Source organism: Lasioglossum baleicum, chromosome 7, assembly GCF_051020765.1.
Source record: "Lasioglossum baleicum chromosome 7, iyLasBale1, whole genome shotgun sequence".
Classification (NCBI taxonomy): Eukaryota; Metazoa; Arthropoda; class Insecta; order Hymenoptera; family Halictidae; genus Lasioglossum; species Lasioglossum baleicum.
The window spans coordinates 995,824-1,015,340 of NC_134935.1; the positions used below are offsets into that span (position 1 = coordinate 995,824).

Here is a 19,517-nt window from a genome sequence, read left to right on the forward strand (position 1 = left end):
AGGAAACTTCATCACATACACATTACTGGTTCAGTAATGCGGCGTAATATTCATGAATCTTAGGTGTTTCGTACCTAAGATTTACGCTTTGTTGTTTAATCATGTGAATAGTTTCCAATAGTAATCTTTGTTGTAAATTAGGTTCTCTGTCTACGATTTTGGCACTTTCAAAATCGAATGCATGGTCAAACTCAAGTGAATGTTTCGTCAAAGCGCTGTGTTGAGTTGGAGGAAAAAAATATTTCGTTTAGGTTCAGTGATGCGCGTGTCTAAATGTCGTGATGCAGTCTGCAATCCAATGTATGCATGGTTGCAACCCTTACGTGGTATTACATATACTATGTTGCAACTTTTTCAAAGTGGCAATTTGTCTTTAACCGGTGGGAACCAATTTTGTAAATATAATTGTATTTTATAAATCGTGTGAATTCCAACCTTTCTGAAAATTCTTTTTACATCATTAGAAATGTTTTCAATATATGGAATAACTACTGTATTTTTCCAGTTTATTGGGCTTGTTCTTTTGAATCTTTCTTCTTTTCGCTTTTCAACGAAAAGAGGATCATATATTTCAAATATCCTCTCTTTGATGATATTTGAAATAAGGTTGATGGGGTACCCATTGCGTTTTAAAACATTTCCAGTAAGCGATAAATTGTTCTCCCTGAATTCTGAATTCGCAAGTAGGATGGCACGATCAATTAGACCTTTGACGAGGCCCAACTTGTGCTGTAACGGGTGAAACGAGTGAAAATTTACGTATCTGCCAGACCAACTGGACTTATGATACTAGTTTCTTTTTAATTCATTACCGGCTCTAAATATATTAACGTCAAGAAAGCTAAGGCTTGAGTTGGTCTCAATTTCATGAATGAATTGAATTCCATTGTGAAAACTGTTAAATGTGTCTAACATTATTTCAATTTGGTCAGGTTTACAACAGGTGACGAGACGATGTCATCAACATATTTTTTATAGAAAATTAATTCAAAAGGTACTCAGTAGAATATTCAGTATTTTTCAGACGCAAAATTCTCTTGAAGATGATCCATACTTGGATCGAAACGTTGAGAAAAATCTTTCAAATTGCAAAATTGCTATATTTCGATTTTGGATCGAACCTGTGCGCTGATAACATAAACTAATTTCTGTTGACATTAAATGTTGACATCAAACGTTGACACGTCTGCAACACGGGTGCAGAGGACATTAGGTTTTAAGGAAATTACCCAATTAGAAAACACCGATTTTGATTACTTTTTACAGAATGATGATAACATAAACAGATGCAAGACATTTTTTTAGTAGCGATGATAAACATATAAACTATCAATAGTTCTTTGCGAAAATCATATACAGGGTGCGGCACCTAAAACAGGTCACCTGAATAACTCGCTTGCTTTTGAAGATAGAAAAAAAAGGATCAGACCAAACTTACTTGATATCGAGGGGCTCGTTATCTGATGTCATTAATTTATTTATAGGTGGAGACGTCAAGGAGATATGAAGGTCAAGTCTGTTTTTTTAAATGGAATGTGGTATTTTTTTAATACATGAATCGATGCAGCTGGACATTCGTTATAAAAAAGTACTAACCTATGTATGTCGAAAAGTTAATAGTTCAGGAGATATTTCAATTTAAATAACTCTAAAATACCATTACTGTCGTGTGTGTACTAAGACGTTAGTGTTTACTTACTTGTGTTACGTTTTAGTACACACGACAGTAATGGTATTTTAGAGTTATTTAAATTGAAATATCTCCTGAACTATTAACTTTTCGACATACATAGGTTAGTACTTTTTTATAACGAAAGTCCAGCTGTATCGATTCATGTATTAAAAAATACTACATTCTATTTAAAAAAACAGAGTTGACCTTCATATCTTGACGTCTCCACCTATAAAAAAATTAATGACATCAGATTACGAGCCCCTCGATATCAAGTAAGTTTGGTCTGATCCTTTTTTTTCTATCTTCAAAAGCAAGCGAGTTATTCAGGTGACTTAGGTGCCGCACCCTGTATATTTACAGATTTTGTACTTTCATTGAATTTTTTGCCCCTCGAAAGCGAATTGCATTTCTTCAGGTTCCACTATTCTATAAGAATGTCGGCGTTACAAATATGTAATGTTAACTACGCCAGTAACCGTGGCTATAGCTGAACATAGTTTCTCGCGGTTCAAACTATCATAATAACAAATTATCTTCGATCATCAATAAGCCAAGTCCGATTTACATCTTTGGCACCTTTCAATAGGAAGCGAAGTAGCAAACTCAATCAATTTTGATGACGTAATCAAAGATTTTGCGGCGGAAAAAGCGACAAAAATGATGTAATATTTATCTTGCAAAAAATATATGTAACATCCTTTGTATTTATAATTATTTATAATTCCTTATTGTGAAATTTAAGTATAGGATTTGAATGTGTATTCTGGTCCCGAAAAATTTTTAAACCGGGCGCCGCAAAAGATCACGCCGGCCCTGGCGCCCACTACATACCACGCGATTGTAGGGGGTGGCAAGGCACCATCTGGTATGGGTCCGAACTGGTGACATTGTATTGATGCAGTGCTGTCATATATGGGTACGAAACCCATACCCAAATTCTCGGAAATACTCTCCTTTTCCCCTTCCACTATCCTATTCCATCGCTATCTAACCGAGGATTGAGTAGGGCGAATGGGAGACACGTTGCGCGTGCGCGATGAGGACGCAACAATGATCGACATTTCGCAGGTTTTAGGTTATTGCCGCGTGTTCCGGCCGATCTGCACCAGGGGGAGAAAACTCTTATGTATGGCCTTGGACTGCTTAGTACAGTTCGAGGGAACTAGACTAGATGGCATCACGATCACAGCACATCACGTGATTAACCGTGATTGTACATGACTGATGTTTCAATCCCTGTCGCTATTGGGCGGAATTTGGCGCTAATATTTGACTACTACCTACTAGGGCTGTAACTTTCCTTCGAAGGTCGAAGATTTCGAAGCTTCGAAGCTTCGAATTTCGAAGCTTCATTTTCAGAAACTTCGAAGTTTCGAAGTTCCGAAGTTTCGAAGTTTCGAAGCTTCGAAGCTTCTTTCAAACCAACATTCTTTCAAACCATATCCGACTTTGTACTGTATTGTAGATACTGACCGCGATCGTTAGACGTTTAGTTTCGCGTGTTATTACGATTTCCCCGTAACAAGCTAGTGAGCGTATTGTGTAGTGCAGGAAATATTCAACGTATAGATTTGTTAATTATTAAGCAGATAAGAAAGGTAAGTGTAATATTTTCAAGAATTTATAATGGGGTCATTCCACGCGAAAACGGACCCTATTTGGCGTAAAATTAGGGGGCCACTTTTTAAAAAATTGAGAAAATGGAGATATAGCCCAAAGTGTTTCCCTTACGGACCTGTTATTAAAAAGATGGACATTTGAAAATTGACGAAATTAAAATTATTTCAAATTATTTTACTATAACTTTTGAACCATAAGAGATACCGGGATGAAATTTGCACTAAAATTCATTAAAACATGATTCTTATCCACTGATAATTCTCGTATCAAATATATATTTTCTGTAACCATTTTTTAATTAATTGTTTAAATGTTGTTGTCTTAAAATATAATTTAAAATTCTTCATTTGTTACTTATTTAGTCGTTTTTCAGATAATTATAATCGCCGATGTCTGGTTGTAAATTTCAAAAAATTTTTAAAATTTTAAATTTTTTCTATGTATTTCTTGACATTTATTCTTCATATTATGAATATTTCATGAAATAAATTTTTCATAGACCACTAAAGACACTACGACAAATTTGAATTTGAACAAAATTCGAAATTTTACGCCAAAAAGTGTCCGTTTGTGGAATGATCCAATAAAATAACATTACTTATCTATATTACGATAATTATATACAGTTACTAAATAAATGTATGTATTCATCACTTTATTACTGTTCCTTATTATTGTACAAAATTTCTTTTTCAGACATACCTTTCTAATACATTTTTAATTTTATATAACTTTAGGCAAACATTACATAATGAAAAGCTGGGTGTGGAAACATTGTAAAAAGTCTACCGATGGAAAATCTGCAATATGTGAAATCTGTGATACAGAGCTTCAGACATATGGATCTACTACAACGCTGATCGATCATTTAATGAAGATCCATTCAATAGAGTGTCCTAGTAGCAGAAAACGTCAACGCACAGAAGTTACAAGGTAATACTCAAATATTTTGTCCTGTTTGGGACGCGAAGGTCTAAAAGATCCTATAAGTCTCTTAATCTAAATTAATTAATTATTAATTTTAAAATATTGTTTATATTTATAACAGATGAATATATGTATTGTACTATTACAGATCAGCAGAAGATGGATCGGTCATATCAATAGATTCACCATCGGGATCGGTATCGGGATCTTCTACTCAAGAAGATATTGTATTGGATGTGGATATGGATACATTACCCACTAAGCGAGCTCGTCCAACAATAACTAATTCAAATTCAAAATCCGGGTTCATTAAGAAAGAACGCGCTGAAATCATTACACAAGCTATTGCAAAATTAATAGCTGTTAATAGACTACCCTATAATTTTGTATCTAGCTGTGGATTTCAAGAATTTATGAAAAAATTAGAACCAAATTACAACTGTCCATGCGGGCAAACAATACTTCGTCGGTTACGAATTATGGAGGATGAAGTACGAAATAAAATTGAAAATCAATTAGCAAAAGTATCTTTTGTTGCCCTCGACACCGATTGCTGGACCTCGATAGCTCAAGAAGGGTATATAAATGTTAATGCCCACATTATCGATGACCAATGGAAACAGCAGATTATGACTATTTGTATAGAAGAGCTCGAAGAACGCCATACAGCCGAAAACTTGGCAGATTGCTTACAAAATGTGGCTGTTAAATTTGGCATAGAAGAAAAAATAGTTGCGATAACTAATGACAGTGCAAGCAACATTGTATCGGCAGTAAATCGTTTGCCTAACGTAGAATTTGATGTCACTTGTGCTGCTCATAAAATCCATTCGGCAATACAAAATGCATTTCAAAAAGGAGATGTTTCTTGCGTTCTTGCAAAAGCAAGTAAAATTGTTTCACATTTTCGACACTCTGTATTGGCTTCAAAAAGTTTGGAAACAAAGCAGGAGCAATTAAACTTGCCGAAATTAAAATTGATACAAAGTGTTCGAACTCGGTGGAATACGGACTTAAAAATGTCTGAAAGACTTGTAGAAAACCGTAGCGCTATCATAAATGTACTCGCCGATAGAAATATCACAAACCAGAGACAGGCTCAAGCTTTAGAGATGCTGGAAAGTGAGTGGAAAGTATTGGAAGTAATAATAGAACTTTTAAAACCACTCGAATTTGCTACCACAATTTTATCAGGAGGAACACTTTCAATGGTAAATCCAATTGTGCGAGCCATAATCAATAATCATTTAATTCCTGCAAAGGATAAATACAATGAAGATAACAATATTATTTTAATTATTAATGAGTTGATCACGCAATTAACAACGCGATTTTGTTTAGATTGGTACTTGGAAAGTACGGTTCTAGTTTCAGCTTCAGGTAAAGCTTCTTTTCTGGATCCTAGATTCAAGCAGCTCCTTTCAGAAACCGCAACAGCGAAGATAAAAATAAGAGAAAGCGTTGAACGCGAAATTAACGAATATTCTCTGGATAGTGGAGAAAACACAAATGAAACTGAAAAAAAGGGAACTAGTGCTCTGGATTTCATTTTCATGCGAACTGAGAGTAGTCTCACATCATCTGCTCAACAATACATGTTGTACCTTGCGGAGCCAGAGATAGATACGAATATGGACCCATTTGAATGGTGGAAATGTCGTGAACAGAAAATGCCACTTATTGCGCGGTTGGCCAAAAAATATTTGAGCATCCCTGCTACCTCAGTGGCTTCAGAAAGAGTTTTCTCTACGACAGGAAACATTGTCACACCGAGTCGAAATTGTTTAGCTACCAAAAATGTAACAACGAATACATTCCTACATCAAAATAAAAATTACTTGTGATATAGAAAAATTGCAAAAATTGGAAAGTAAGAATAGTACAATTTTGTGTTTGGGTGTGAGCAGCGCGAAGAATGTTGTAACGTATGTATGTATGATAAAATTGAAAAAGACTCGTTCGTTGACACTAACATGTATGTATGTATGTATGTATGATCGAAGTATGGTTAGTATCTGTTTTGTTTTATCCAGTGTTCCTCCTTTTATCCAGTTGTTCATGAAATCTTGTTAAAATTTATGTGTTCAATAAATATATTTTTTATAACTGTATGGTTGTGTTTATAGTCTGTCAAATTTTGTATTAACATGTCAAGCGCCAAGCCTGTCTTGCCTTTCTTTTCATTTAGTCCGCGATATCCGATTTCACCGAATTCAATAAAACTCATTAAAATTTTGTTTGCAAAGTATTATTTTTTAAGTACATTCGTGATATGATCCCGAAATTTATTAATAGAATGCAATCTTTTAAATTTAATTTAATTACGAAAAGTCCAAACGGAAAGTTCAGTGTCAGTCACCGGTGACTGAAAGTTAATATTTTTATTTATCAAAAATCTTGACACGGTGTGAAACTCATAAATTACAACTTCATACGTTTCGAAGACTTTGAAATTTCGAGCACTTTGGAAGATTTCGAAGCTTCGAATCTTCGAAGACTTCGAAACTTCGAAACTTCGAAGTTCCCTTCGTTCCTTCGAATCCTTCGAAGCTTCGGAAAAGTTACAGCCCTACTACCTACTACCGCCAAAATCAACTTTCAATTGTCAATCACCGTGTCCCGTGCTGTGATTGTGTGGACTTGGAAAAACGACGATTTCATTACAATACACAGGATTTTTTTATAATATTTTATATTTTATCCTACACAAAACAACATTAATAACCATGAAAAAAGAAGTTTGCTCAGTGTTAAATCCATTTTACAAATAATTTTGCAAAATTGAACGACACTCAGGAAACTTATTTTCGAGCTTATTTTTGGAATTTTGTGCATAAATTATAAAATTTTTTAAAGTTTTTCTTAGGATAGTGGACAGTGAGGTGCAAAGGAGTGCAGCAGTTAGAAGAAAAAGTGAAAAAAGTGCATGAAAAAATAATATTAGTGCAGAAGACACATAAAACTATTTATATAAACTGTATAACTATATAAACAATTAGTGGACATATAAACAATTTGGACAAAAAACAATGGTGAGAGCTTGTTGTGTTCCACAGTGTTCGTCGGGTGTGAAAGTCTCAGCATACTTTTTTCCCAAAGACGTCGAACAATCAGAGTCTTGGGCTAATGAAATTCAGTGTCCTGTCATACTTCAACTGACATCTGAGAGACGTAAATACAGAGTGTGTTACAAGCACTTTGAAGAAACCTCCTTCCTGTGCTTTGCTCAGGGAAAAAAATTAAAAAATGATGCAGTTCCAACTTTGCATTTGCCAGTGCAAAGTGAGAAGACGGAATATGCTCATGAAAATATAGAAGCAGAAGAATATCCAGCATCTGCTACACCGCTGAGAAATGAAGACACTAATCATGAAGCACTGATTACGCCAAGTATAGATATGGTTTACGCAGAAACAGCGTGGGATATTGATGGACAAAACGAAGCTGGTCCAAGTACATCATCAGGACAGTTACAGCAGTGTTCAACCCCACAGAAGAGCCAAAATGTACTGCTGCGGGGCATGAAAAAGTGCCAATTGACCCCAACTGCAGTCAGATTGCACAGCGTTACGAAGAAATTACTGTTATGCAACCGTTATGCAAACAGGAAGAGAGAAGATTTAAAGACACGACTGCAACGAGCAAGAGCTTTATCAGAATCTAGTCTGATAAATCGATTTGAAAATCTATCTGATACGCAGAAGATGTTCATCGAGATGCAGTTACGCACATCCAGATCCATGCCACAGGTGAGTAAAATTTTTAGATGTAGTTAATAACATATCATTTAAGTATCCAGCACTTACAGCCAACGAAATTTGCTAACAAAATGTTAAATACTATTATTGTTCACATGGGTCAACATGATGTGATGCACAGACAGTAAGAAAGGTAATGTTTACAATTGCAATATCTTTTTGCACGCTGTTCCACATGCATGAAGTTGCACGAAGTGCCTGAGAAACTCTATATATTTTCTGAACAAAATTCGAGATGGTACTTCAAAAAGTGTCCGATTTTGCATGGAATGACCCTATAATTAACTGGTTTTATGTTTGGATATGGCTGTATAATACAGGGTGTCCCAAAACCCCTTCGACTCGGGGAAATGGGAGGTTCCTTAGGTCATTTGAAGCAACATTTTCCTTTGCACCAATGTCAGCCGGGGCTTTGTTTAGGAGTTATTAACGAAAAACACAGACCAATCAGAGCGCGATCTAGACGCGCGATGGCACGTTCAGCCCGGCGCGCCGGGAGACGAGCGTGGTGTAACGCCGCGATGCCGTAACGAACAAGAGTTTCTCGAGATTGTGTGAATCTTCCTCGATTTGGATGAGCTTTGGATATGTTGTCAAGACCATGATTTTGAACAACATTTCCGTTTACAGTTTTTGTCAGCCGGCTTTAGTTTACGCGATAAATGCAAAAACTTGTAATTGTAAATCGATCGATTGTACTATCTTCTACCCGATTTGGATGAGCTTTGGATATGTTGTCAAGACCATGATTCTGAACAACATTTCCTTTAGACTTTTTGACGGTCGCGGAAGAACTTTACTTGTCAATTCATATGGGTGGATCTTTTTACCCGACTTACGGCAACGTTACCTGAACGAGAGAAGAAGCAGAAACTGATTGTATTGAAAACTCACTTATTCAGCCGTAAATCCATTTGCTGCTTCGAAATGTGTGTCACTGGGTCACTCGGTGACGAACTGTACAGATGTCTTCAGGTATACGACAGTACCGAAAGCTAAGGGACGTACGGCCAGGTCGACGAACTGCACAGCCGGTAGTAGAAGGCCTAAGGGATGCGCGGTCAAGTCGACGATCCAGAATTTCACTTTCACTTTCGATTCGATAAATAATTCGTATGTTTATTTCACACAGATGCCTTGAAATTTTTCCACACTCACAATCACTGTTCACATTTGTCAACACATAGTTATGCACTAATAATAATTGCCATATCCCTTGTCCTGCTGCACAAATTACAACAATCAGGTAATGCAATCACTAGACTGCGGATTTCATGCATTTGTAGCAAACATGAGTAGGTGCATTTTAAGACACTAGAGAGATTAAAATAATTTCAAAACACCAATGTATCATTTTCAACTTCTTAAAATGATCACAATCAAATATCTGTCTGGCTCCTGTCCTTGTAATAGCGGCAGCCAACTTTCATTTTACATAAAGATCCGCAGTCTAGCGATTAGATTAAATAATCGTTTAATTAGTTTAAGCAATTATTATTAGTGCATAACTATGTGTTGACAAATGTGAACAGTGATTGTGAGTGTGGAAAAATTTCGAGGCATCTGTGTGAAATAAACATACGAATTATTTATCGATTCGAAAATGAAAGTGAAATTCTGGATCGTTGACTTGACCGCGCATCCTTTAGGCCTTCTACCACCGGCTGTGCACTTCGTCGACCCGGCCGTACGTCCCTTAGCTTTCGGTACTGTCGTATACCTGAAGACATCTGTGCAGTTCGTCACCGAGTGACCCAGCCACACACATTTCGAAGCAGCAAATGGATTTACGGCTGCATAAGTGAGTTTTTAATACAATCAGTTTCTGCTTCTTCCCTCGTTCGGGTAACGTTGCCGTAAGTCGGGTAAAGAGATCCACCCATATGAATTGACAAGTAAAGTTCTTCCGACCGACAAAAACTGTAAAGGGTAATGTTGTTCAGAATCATGGTCTTGACAACATATCCAAAGCTCATCCAAATCGGGTAAAAGATAGTACATCGATCGATTTACAATTACAAGTTTTTACAATTATGTATGTCGTAAACTAAAGCCGGCCGACAAAAACTGTAAAGGGAAATGTTGTTCAGAATCATGGTCTTGACAACATATCCAAAGCTCATCCAAATCGGGGAGGATTCACATAATCTCGAGAAACTCTTGTTCGTTACGGCATCGCGGCGTTACACCACGCTCGTCTCCCGGCGCGCCGGGCTGAACGTGCCATCGCGCGTCTAGATCGCGCTCTGATTGGTCCGTGTTTTTCGTTAATAACTCCTAAACAAAGCCCCGGCTGACATTGGTGCAAAGGAAAATGTTGCTTCAAATGACCTAAGGAACCTCCCATTTCCCGGAGTCGAAGGGGTTTTGGGACACCCTGTATATTTGACCTTCATTTATTGTTGCTATGTAATATATGCTGTATTTTCATTGCGTTATTTAATTGTAACTTATTTATAACCTTATGAAATATGTTTTCAGGGAAGGCGCTACACGACGGATGAGAAGATATTGGCCTTAGCACTTCTGAAGCAGTCAGCAAAATCGTACAAGCTACTGAGAAAGCTGCGTAATTTACCCAGCGAAACAACACTGAAGAAGATGCTAAGGAAAATTCCAGTCGGGACTGGAGTATCACAAGTTGTGATGGAGCATCTTCACCGTCAAGCGAATACCATGAGTGCTCAAGACAAATTATGTATACATATTGATGTGGGATGAAATGTCTTTGAAGTCTCATGTGGACTCATGTAAATAGTGACAAGATCATTGGGTTCGAAGACTGGGGCACAAGAAGAACATCAAGATTTGCCGATCATGCCCTTGTCTTCATGTTAAGAGGACTGTACAGTGGATGGAAAATGCCCATTTCTTACGATTATTGCGAAGGACAAACAAAGACACCGCAATTAATACAGTGCATCAAGAACATAGTGAAAGCACTGAAGAAAACTGGGCACTACAAGTTGTTGCCACTGTATGCGACCAAGGATCATCGAATGTTGCTGCCATCAAAACCTTACAGGCAAGCACACGGGCGAAAAAATTGAGACAAGGAGAAGAGCACCGTATGTATACATTTTATTAAGTTTTCTGTATAATTTGAAAAATATAATATTGAGACTCAATGCAATCATTTTGTACTTATAGGTGTCATCATTGAAATAGATGGTATCCAATTAATACCATTTTATGATCCACCGCACCTGATTAAAGGAGTCAGAAACAATTTATTAAATAAGGATCTGGAAATAAATGTGACGCCAGGAAGAAAAGAATGCGAAAGGCAATTCGCATCATGGAGGATCATTAAGCAGGCGTATAATATGGACATCGCTGGCTACGTGGTACGCCCCATGATGAAGAAGCTGACAAGTGAACATGTCGTACCTCAGAGGATAAAGAAAATGAAAGTGAAGTACGCATCAAAAGTGTTCAGCGAAACAGTGGCATCACATATAGGATTCCTTGTATGTGCCACCAATGTAAGTAAAAGTTATATTTCACTATATGAATAATATGGACGTTCTGTTATGCTTGAATAACTAACAAAATATTAATTACTATAGGCGTTGTAGAAACAGACCATGGCTCATTGAAGATACAAAAGGAGGAAGGCCTCACGACAGCAGAAGTCCTTAACTTCTTCAACAAGCTGTTCGACTCCGTCAATGGACACACTGCAGCCTCAGAAGCTCCACTGAGGACAGTCGTATCAGAAGCCAGTGGACGTCAAGAATTTTGGTCCGACGCAATAAGGGGTTTAAAATGTATGCGGTATGTTCATCCAGTTACAAAAGTGCCAGTGTCTGGAGCACTATGCCTCAAGAATTGGGTGAATATTATCTCTTCATTTGAAATTTTATGGAGATTTTTGAAGACACAGGGATATGAAGATTTGAAGACAAGATACGTCAATCAAGATCCCTTGGAGAATTTGTTTGGATGCATGCGATCTGTTGGACATCAGAACGTAAATCACACTCCGTATGGCTTCGAGATGGGATATAAAATTCTACTCATCAACAACATTACCTCCAGCCGAAGTGTTGGCTTCAACTGCGAAAATGTATGCAGTGGACACTTCCTGTTGACACTAAGGAAACTACTGACAGAAGAAGTAGAAGAAGAGACTGAGGTGTCCGAGGTAGTGGTGGAAGAAACGAGTGCTGCGCCTCAAAATTCTGAAGATATAACACAAGAAGAGTACAAAGAAATAACACTGCTATTTTTAAAAAAATATTATGTGTTAGCCCACACAAAGAATTTGAGTTGTGCAGAGCATCATTTCGCATATTGAACGAAGATGCATCAATACAGAATGTATTAAAAAAAATTGATACTTTGCTGCACAAAACCATGCCTCATGTGTATTTTAGAAGTAAACTCCAAGAATACATGGAGAACATGTTGCATGGGGAAATCAACTTTCCATTTATTGTATGTATGCAGCATGCACAACAATTGCAAAAAAGAATATTGACTGTGAAAGTCGCGCACTTTATAGGCAAGTGGTGCACCACAGTCAATAAGATTCGATGTGGGAAGGACGTCAGAAGACGACGAGACGCAGTACTTCAGCAAGCATTATTGAAACATAATAAGCTTGGAATATCTGCACAGGAAGTTTAGTGCTATTCAGTGTATTTTGATGTCATCTGTGTATATTTTGTATAAATGTGAATATTTTGTATATTTATGTATATTTTGTATATTTGTGCATTATATTTTTTTTTATTATAGACGACCGAACTGATCGACAGCACCTGCGGGTCACCGGTTACACCGCGCCGCGCCGATCCCGCGAAATCCTCAGGTGGATCGAGTAGCTTGGGGCTCAGGTGGATCGAGTAGCTTGGGCTCACGGCCGACGCGGGGACGAGGGTACTGTGTGCGAGCAGATCGATTGCTAATCGATCAGTTGGTAATTAACCGAAATTCAGAAACGTGTTTTAGTACGTGAACTCCTAAGATTTCTTCGGTCCTCTCATCCTACTCCTACTTAATATTATTATGTATTATTATTATATTATTTTATTATGTATTATTATATTATTTTATTATGTATTATTATATTATTTTATTATGTATTATTATATTATTTTATTATGTATTATTATATTATTTTATTTTGTATTATTATATTACATTAAAATAAAAAATTGTTAAATTACACTATGTGTCACGTTCTCATGCAAGAATAGCATGGAACGCGCCTGTCCCCTGAGCGAACCCATGACGCGCCGCGCCTAACGGTACTTATCGCCGCCACTGCGCTCCCCTCCTCCACACTCCGCACGCGTACCCTACACCTGGTCGCTAATACTATCGCAGGTAACCAGGGGGTTTTTTCGCTAAAAGACAGTTTCTCGCTGCAGAAAGTGAACCGCAGGAGCTCCTTCGAACCCCCGCAAGGTAGATCCCTTTTCTCGTAGGAAAAACTGACCACCACCCACATAAAAGGAAACACGAGAGACGGCTAGTTAGGTTTCAAAGTAGACAAGCAGAATACAAGTAGAGAGTAATAAAGACTCTCGTGTAATAAAGACTGTACATCGTGCAATGGTGTATATTATCCATCCAGCACAACTCTACATCAATATATTAATCCAGTCACCTGTGGGACTGATCTAACCCACACATACTGTGGACGTTGGAGTGCCGTGTACAAAAGTGTACAAGGCGATTGCGCGACGGTAACGTCGCACAGTGGTCGATTTACTCCAAAACGTGGTCAAAAATCAAATCTTTCTTTGATTTATACGAAACTAGGTATCTCGGGGTTTTCGAGGTCGCTGATTACGAATTAAAAATCAAAATCGCAAGAAAGTAAAATGGCGGCTGTAAAATCGAGATTGAACCTATGAAAACTGTCAGAATGGGACAAAACTTGGTGTTTTGGGGTTCCTGAAGTCATTAATTATGAAACTGAAATTAAAAGAACAGAGAACAAAATGGCGGATGTACGTAGTAAGAAAGTATTAAATACAGCTGAAATTTGATACCTCAAGATTTTTTGTTTTTTTAAATGTGAATCTAATATCAAACTAGAGGGGTGTTGTTGCTCGCTCGCTTCGCGAGCTTCGCATGTAGGGTTGTCGTAGCCCGCTCGCTTTGCGAGCTCGCGAGAGGGTTAGTGGTACGGATGTTATTTGGTGTGTGACTCTCCAAGAGTCACACAAAGAACTTCCCGATTAGTTAGTTGTAGTATATTATTATCATTATTAAGTGTACATTTTAAGAAGATTATACGTTTTCAGGGAAATTCAATAGTTTTCTACTTATCAAAATGTTTGCTATATGGCGTCGCATTAAACCAACATCGTAGGCTCGTTGCTCGCTTGGTTCCTTGTTATAGCATACTAATGTTGCAAAATAAATTGTCTTAATTAGTTTTTCGCAAACGATACAACTCATCATTATCCGGGTTTGCAGTATTGATCTTGGTTTTCTTCGATACTGTTAATTTAAATTGTCCCAAAATATATAAACCGCGCTCAATTTTGAAACTCTGCTCAGTGCTACATACAACATTTGTAAAGTTCGCCTTTCTGATTTTTTAAAATCCAAATATACTTTCTCGTATGTTTGTCCCTGACTTTTATGAATCGTAATCGCTTCAGCAGGAACCACTGGAAATTGACTACGTGTGATTTGATATTATTGGCGTAAAATTTTGATCAATATTTGCATTTTTCATATAATCACGATAACGAGTTCTTACTTTCACTCCTACTCTGGCCAATTGAAAATATAACCACAATATAGACGGAATTTTAGAATTTTCTTGAAAAGTAATAAATTTTAATATTCCGCATGTGTGTGTGTGCTCCATTAACCAATCCGTTTTCAACATCAATGTTATTAATAATTATCATATAGTTTATATTAATTTTCAATTTAATCTCAGTTAATAATTCGTTTTGAACTGATTGTTTTTTTAAAGATTGTAATATAAATTTTTTTTGACTTTCATCGATATTCTTTGAAAATGTATTCTCGGGAGTAGAGATGATTAACTCACTCTTGCATTGGGATAATTTTCGATTATTGTAAGCGGAAACATCATCATAAGGTACAAAAAAAAATTTTTTTAAATTTTTTTTTAAATTTTAAAAAAATTGAAAAAAATTTTTTTTGTGTAATTACGTTTGTTTCTTCGGTGGAAACTTTCCGTTCTCTCGTATAAATTGCATTGTTGAATGAACTTCTTTCGAAAAAACTAAAAAAACTACTTGACCAAAATGGACCAAAATCTAATCAGCTCTAAGTTACAGCGGGGCACATCGATAGCATCATTCATCATCCAGGATCGCGTTGTTACTTTTTCTGAAAACGTTAACGTAAAATTTGATTACATACAAACGGACATATGCACGCGCACACACAAACACACACACATACGAACATTTTGCTGAAAATAGTGTAAAATGACTGCAATGACCATGAAACGTGAAGATCTGCTAAAAAATCGATTTTCGGGGTCATTACAATAACTTCCCTATAAAATCGGGAAGTTAATTATGTAAAGAACACAAGTAGCCGGCTAATTATTAAATTGTAGAAGAAGATTTTTTTGTTTTAAATATGTGTTTTAAAGAGTGGAAGGTTATAAATTAGATCTAATGTCAGGGAACCGTTCAGCCGTCGTCGAATCGTTGGTAAAATCTTACTTCTGTTCTGTTAACTTTCACAACCACTTTTTCCTGAATACATATATCAAATTTTGAAGCGTTCCTTTTTTATGGTCGGTTAATTGATAAGAACTTCTAAATTTTTTAGATAATAGTGCTTCAATAACTGAAAATATTATTTTGAACTCGCCGTGTAAATGATCCTTTATTAAAACAAAAAAAGTTCCTTCCTGGAAATTTCTACAACTCTGACACCGGAAGCTGAAGAGTAGAAAAGAGACAGAAAAGACAATACGGAAGGCCAGAAATAGAATTTGAAAACAAAAGAGATTAACGTAGAAAGGCGGATACAGAAACAGAAAACGTCGAAGATGAAATGACAAAGAAACTACATAGCAGCAAATGCTTGAAATCGTTAAAATACCGGTTTCGGTATAACCGATATTCTACCGAAATCGTAATAAATACCGGTACTTTTTCAGTTTTTCCAATGCAAAAGATGCCCCAAGAAGTACGGTTGCTTAAACTACATAGTTAAGTATACACAATAGAAATACGGTCCGTCGTAAAACCCTCCGTGCGCAATACCGGTATTTTCACAAGTTTTTACAAATATGTTTGATCTGACAAAAAAATGTTTCCAATAAAAGTTGATCAGTATTCACTTCTCTACAAATTTTAAGATAAAAAATTTGTAAAAATATCTTTTTTTATAAAAAAAAGGTTACTTCAAATTTTTAAATATTAACATATATTTTTTACTTTATAATATTGTAACTGGTATATTATAACTGGTATCGAGACGAATTCAACGACCTATAATAATATTACTTTAAACCATGAAATAAGGTCTAAATCACAAAAAGCGGGTTTCCAGCCCATGCAGTACATTATAAAAATTGCAAAAATAACCGCTGGGGCACATCGGGGCACCCGTTTTTTGTTGATCCTACTAGGTGATAATGGAAACTAACGGTGTGTACAAGTCATATAGTCCAGATCGATCCAGATCATAACTATTTTCCTAGGTTTCCAAAATTTTCGTATGAAATTTTGTCATATTTTATATATTACATTATCCATTGTTACTTGCATTTTACATAATGTATAAACATGATTTACTTATCTCCAGGGACACCCTCCATATTTTAGAATAAAAATTAGTACCATATAATACAAATATATTCACTTCTGGGCACTTTTCTCACTCAACGATTTACTGTGCGTAGCTGCTACTTGAACGATGGTCACTTTCAGACTGAATTTCTCGCTCAGGTGGAATTTCCATTAACCATCCAATAACCCAACTATCAGGGTAGCCAACCCTCGTATACAAAACTCTTGATTTAAAAATTCATTTTTTTTATTTTTGGCCACGTTTTGGAGTAAATCGACCACTGTGCGTCGTTACCGGCGGCGGCTGCTTCGATTGATCGAATCCACGAACGATCGTTCCACGTGGTCGGAGGTTAGACGGAAAAAATCACAGATGTACTCAAAGCTATTTTTTAACTTCCCGATTTTATAGGGAAGTTATTGTAATGACCCCGAGAAAATCGAAAATCGATTTTTTAGCAGATCTTCACGTTTCATGGTCATTGCAGTCATTTTAGACTATTTTCAGCAAAATGTTCGTGTGTGTGTGCGCGCGTGCGTATGTCCGTTTGTATGTGATCAAATTTTTCGTTAACGTTTTCAGAGAAAGTAACAACGCGATCAGGATGATGAATGATGCAATCGATGTGCCCCGCTGTAACTTAGAGCTGATTAGATTTTGGTCCATATTGGACAAGTAGTTTTTTAGATTTTTAGTTTTTTCGAAAGGAGTTCATTCAACAATGCAATTTATACGAGAGAACGGAAAGTTTCCACCGAAGAAACAAACGTAATTACACACAAAATTTTTTTTGTACCTTATGATGATGTTTCCGCTTACAATAATCGAAAATTATCCCAATGCAAGAGTGAGTTAATCATCTCTACTCCCGAGAATACATTTTCAAAGAATATCGATGAAAGTCAAAAAAAATTTATATTACAATCTTTAAAAAAACAATCAGTTCAAAACGAATTATTAACTGAGATTAAATTGAAAATTAATATAAACTATATGATAATTATTAATAACATTGATGTTGAAAACGGATTGGTTAATGGAGCACACACACACATGCGGAATATTAAAATTTATTACTTTTCAAGAAAATTCTAAAATTCCGTCTATATTGTGGTTATATTTTCAATTGGCCAGAGTAGGAGTGAAAGTAAGAACTCGTTATCGTGATTATATGAAAAATGCAAATATTGATCAAAATTTTACACCAATAATATCAAATCACACGTAGTCAATTTCCAGTGGTTCCTGCTGAAGCGATTACGATTCATAAAAGTCAGGGACAAACATACGAGAAAGTATATTTGGATTTTAAAAAATCAGAAAGGCGAACTTTACAAATGTTGTATGTAGCACTGAGCAGAGTTTCAAAATTGAGCGCGGTTTATATATTTTGGGACAATTTAAATTAACAGTATCGAAGAAAACCAAGATCAATACTGCAAACCCGGATAATGATGAGTTGTATCGTTTGCGAAAAACTAATTAAGACAATTTATTTTGCAACATTAGTATGCTATAACAAGGAACCAAGCGAGCAACGAGCCTACGATGTTGGTTTAATGCGACGCCATATAGCAAACATTTTGATAAGTAGAAAACTATTGAATTTCCCTGAAAACGTATAATCTTCTTAAAATGTACACTTAATAATGATAATAATATACTACAACTAACTAATCGGGAAGTTCTTTGTGTGACTCTTGGAGAGTCACACACCAAATAACATCCGTACCACTAACCCTCTCGCGAGCTCGCAAAGCGAGCGAGCTACGACAACCCTACTTGCGAAGCTCGCGAAGCGTGCGAGCAACAACACCCATCTAGTTTATTTGGAAATGATCGCGGGTATAAATAAACTCCCGAATCGACACTATGATCGAGCGCGATTAACAGATCGATGTATACGTGCAACAAACTGCAGCGTGTACGAGGAAAAATAAAGAGCGTGAGTTCTCGTCACAAGTCGGAACAAGAAGAGAGCAATGGTTGTCGTTCGGCGCGGAGGAAGAGAAAAGCTCCCCACCCCCAAGCGCGGTCGTTCGCCCTAGGGATAATCCCTACAATACATTATACATGGGAGATTTCCCTCCCTGATCTGCACTCAGCTGATCCGTTCCAACCGACGTTGAGTAGCCGAGCGGATGACGTCACGTCAGCCGTGCGGCCCCCCACTTTGCGATCGGCCGAATGCGTGAATTTCGGCTACAGACCAGTTGATCGGGAGCACGGTTTACTGTTAACAGCCACCGCGTACATATCGTGCTGTTTACCGCTGTCGTTTAACCGTCTTTCTATCGCTATTCGTTACACTGCAATCTCGTCTCGTTATTTGCTAAATGTACTCTTTACTGTTGTGGTTTTCGTTTAACTGTTTGATTAAACGTGTGTGTGAAACAATTGCACAGAGACTTCATACACACCCACTGACTCCAACTGATCCTCGTATCCGATCTCCAACACCGCGTATCGTATCGTACTTATTATGTACATGTACCTCCTACTTAATGTAGCCTAGTATAGATTAATAAAGTAGATTTGAAAAAAATGATGAAAAATTCTTATGATTGTTTTTAATTTTTAATTGATAGTGGATATCTTCCACGGACAGCAGAAGACAATCTTCTATCATGTCGGAAAATTTTCGGCGTTCCCTCCCCTACAAGATCCCACAAAAATTTCGTCCACCTTTTTTCACCATGTATAAATTATTATTCTTTGAATGCATCGAGACGCTACGTCGATCCTGAGCGTGGGATGGATGAAGTCAACATGAGCAACAGAGCCAG

At 36.8% G+C, this 19,517-nt stretch overlaps 5 protein-coding genes across 16 annotated transcripts in view; 4 read left to right on the forward strand and 1 right to left on the reverse strand.

Moving 5' to 3' along the window:
- Positions 1-19,517, reverse strand: part of LOC143210726 (Y+L amino acid transporter 2-like) — a 694,702-nt gene that overhangs the window by 251,073 nt on the left and 424,112 nt on the right. The gene's annotated exons all lie outside the window — the stretch shown is intronic.
- Positions 3,359-6,779, forward strand: LOC143210723 (E3 SUMO-protein ligase ZBED1-like). The gene is made up of 2 exons (XM_076427849.1): positions 3,359-4,228; positions 4,371-6,779. The coding sequence occupies exons 1-2, from the start codon at positions 4,047-4,049 to the stop codon at positions 6,064-6,066; spliced, it is 1,878 nt and encodes a 625-aa protein (XP_076283964.1). The 5' UTR covers positions 3,359-4,046; the 3' UTR covers positions 6,067-6,779.
- On the forward strand, positions 6,953-10,701 carry LOC143210729 (uncharacterized). 2 transcript variants are annotated; one of them, XM_076427866.1, is made up of 3 exons: positions 6,954-7,971; positions 8,102-8,113; positions 10,462-10,701. In XM_076427866.1, exons 1-3 carry the CDS (start codon positions 7,252-7,254, stop codon positions 10,699-10,701), a joined length of 972 nt encoding a protein of 323 aa, XP_076283981.1. In that variant the 5' UTR covers positions 6,954-7,251. The 2 variants fall into 2 exon arrangements, with proteins under 2 accessions (XP_076283982.1, XP_076283981.1); XM_076427867.1 differs by lacking the exon at positions 8,102-8,113 and having other exon boundaries at positions 6,953-7,971.
- Positions 10,719-11,030, forward strand: LOC143210733 (uncharacterized). Its single transcript, XM_076427872.1, has one exon. It carries the CDS (start codon positions 10,719-10,721, stop codon positions 11,028-11,030), a length of 312 nt encoding a protein of 103 aa, XP_076283987.1.
- LOC143210731 (uncharacterized) lies at positions 11,330-12,415 on the forward strand. The gene is made up of 2 exons (XM_076427869.1): positions 11,330-11,465; positions 11,550-12,415. The coding sequence occupies exons 1-2, from the start codon at positions 11,453-11,455 to the stop codon at positions 12,278-12,280; spliced, it is 744 nt and encodes a 247-aa protein (XP_076283984.1). The 5' UTR covers positions 11,330-11,452; the 3' UTR covers positions 12,281-12,415.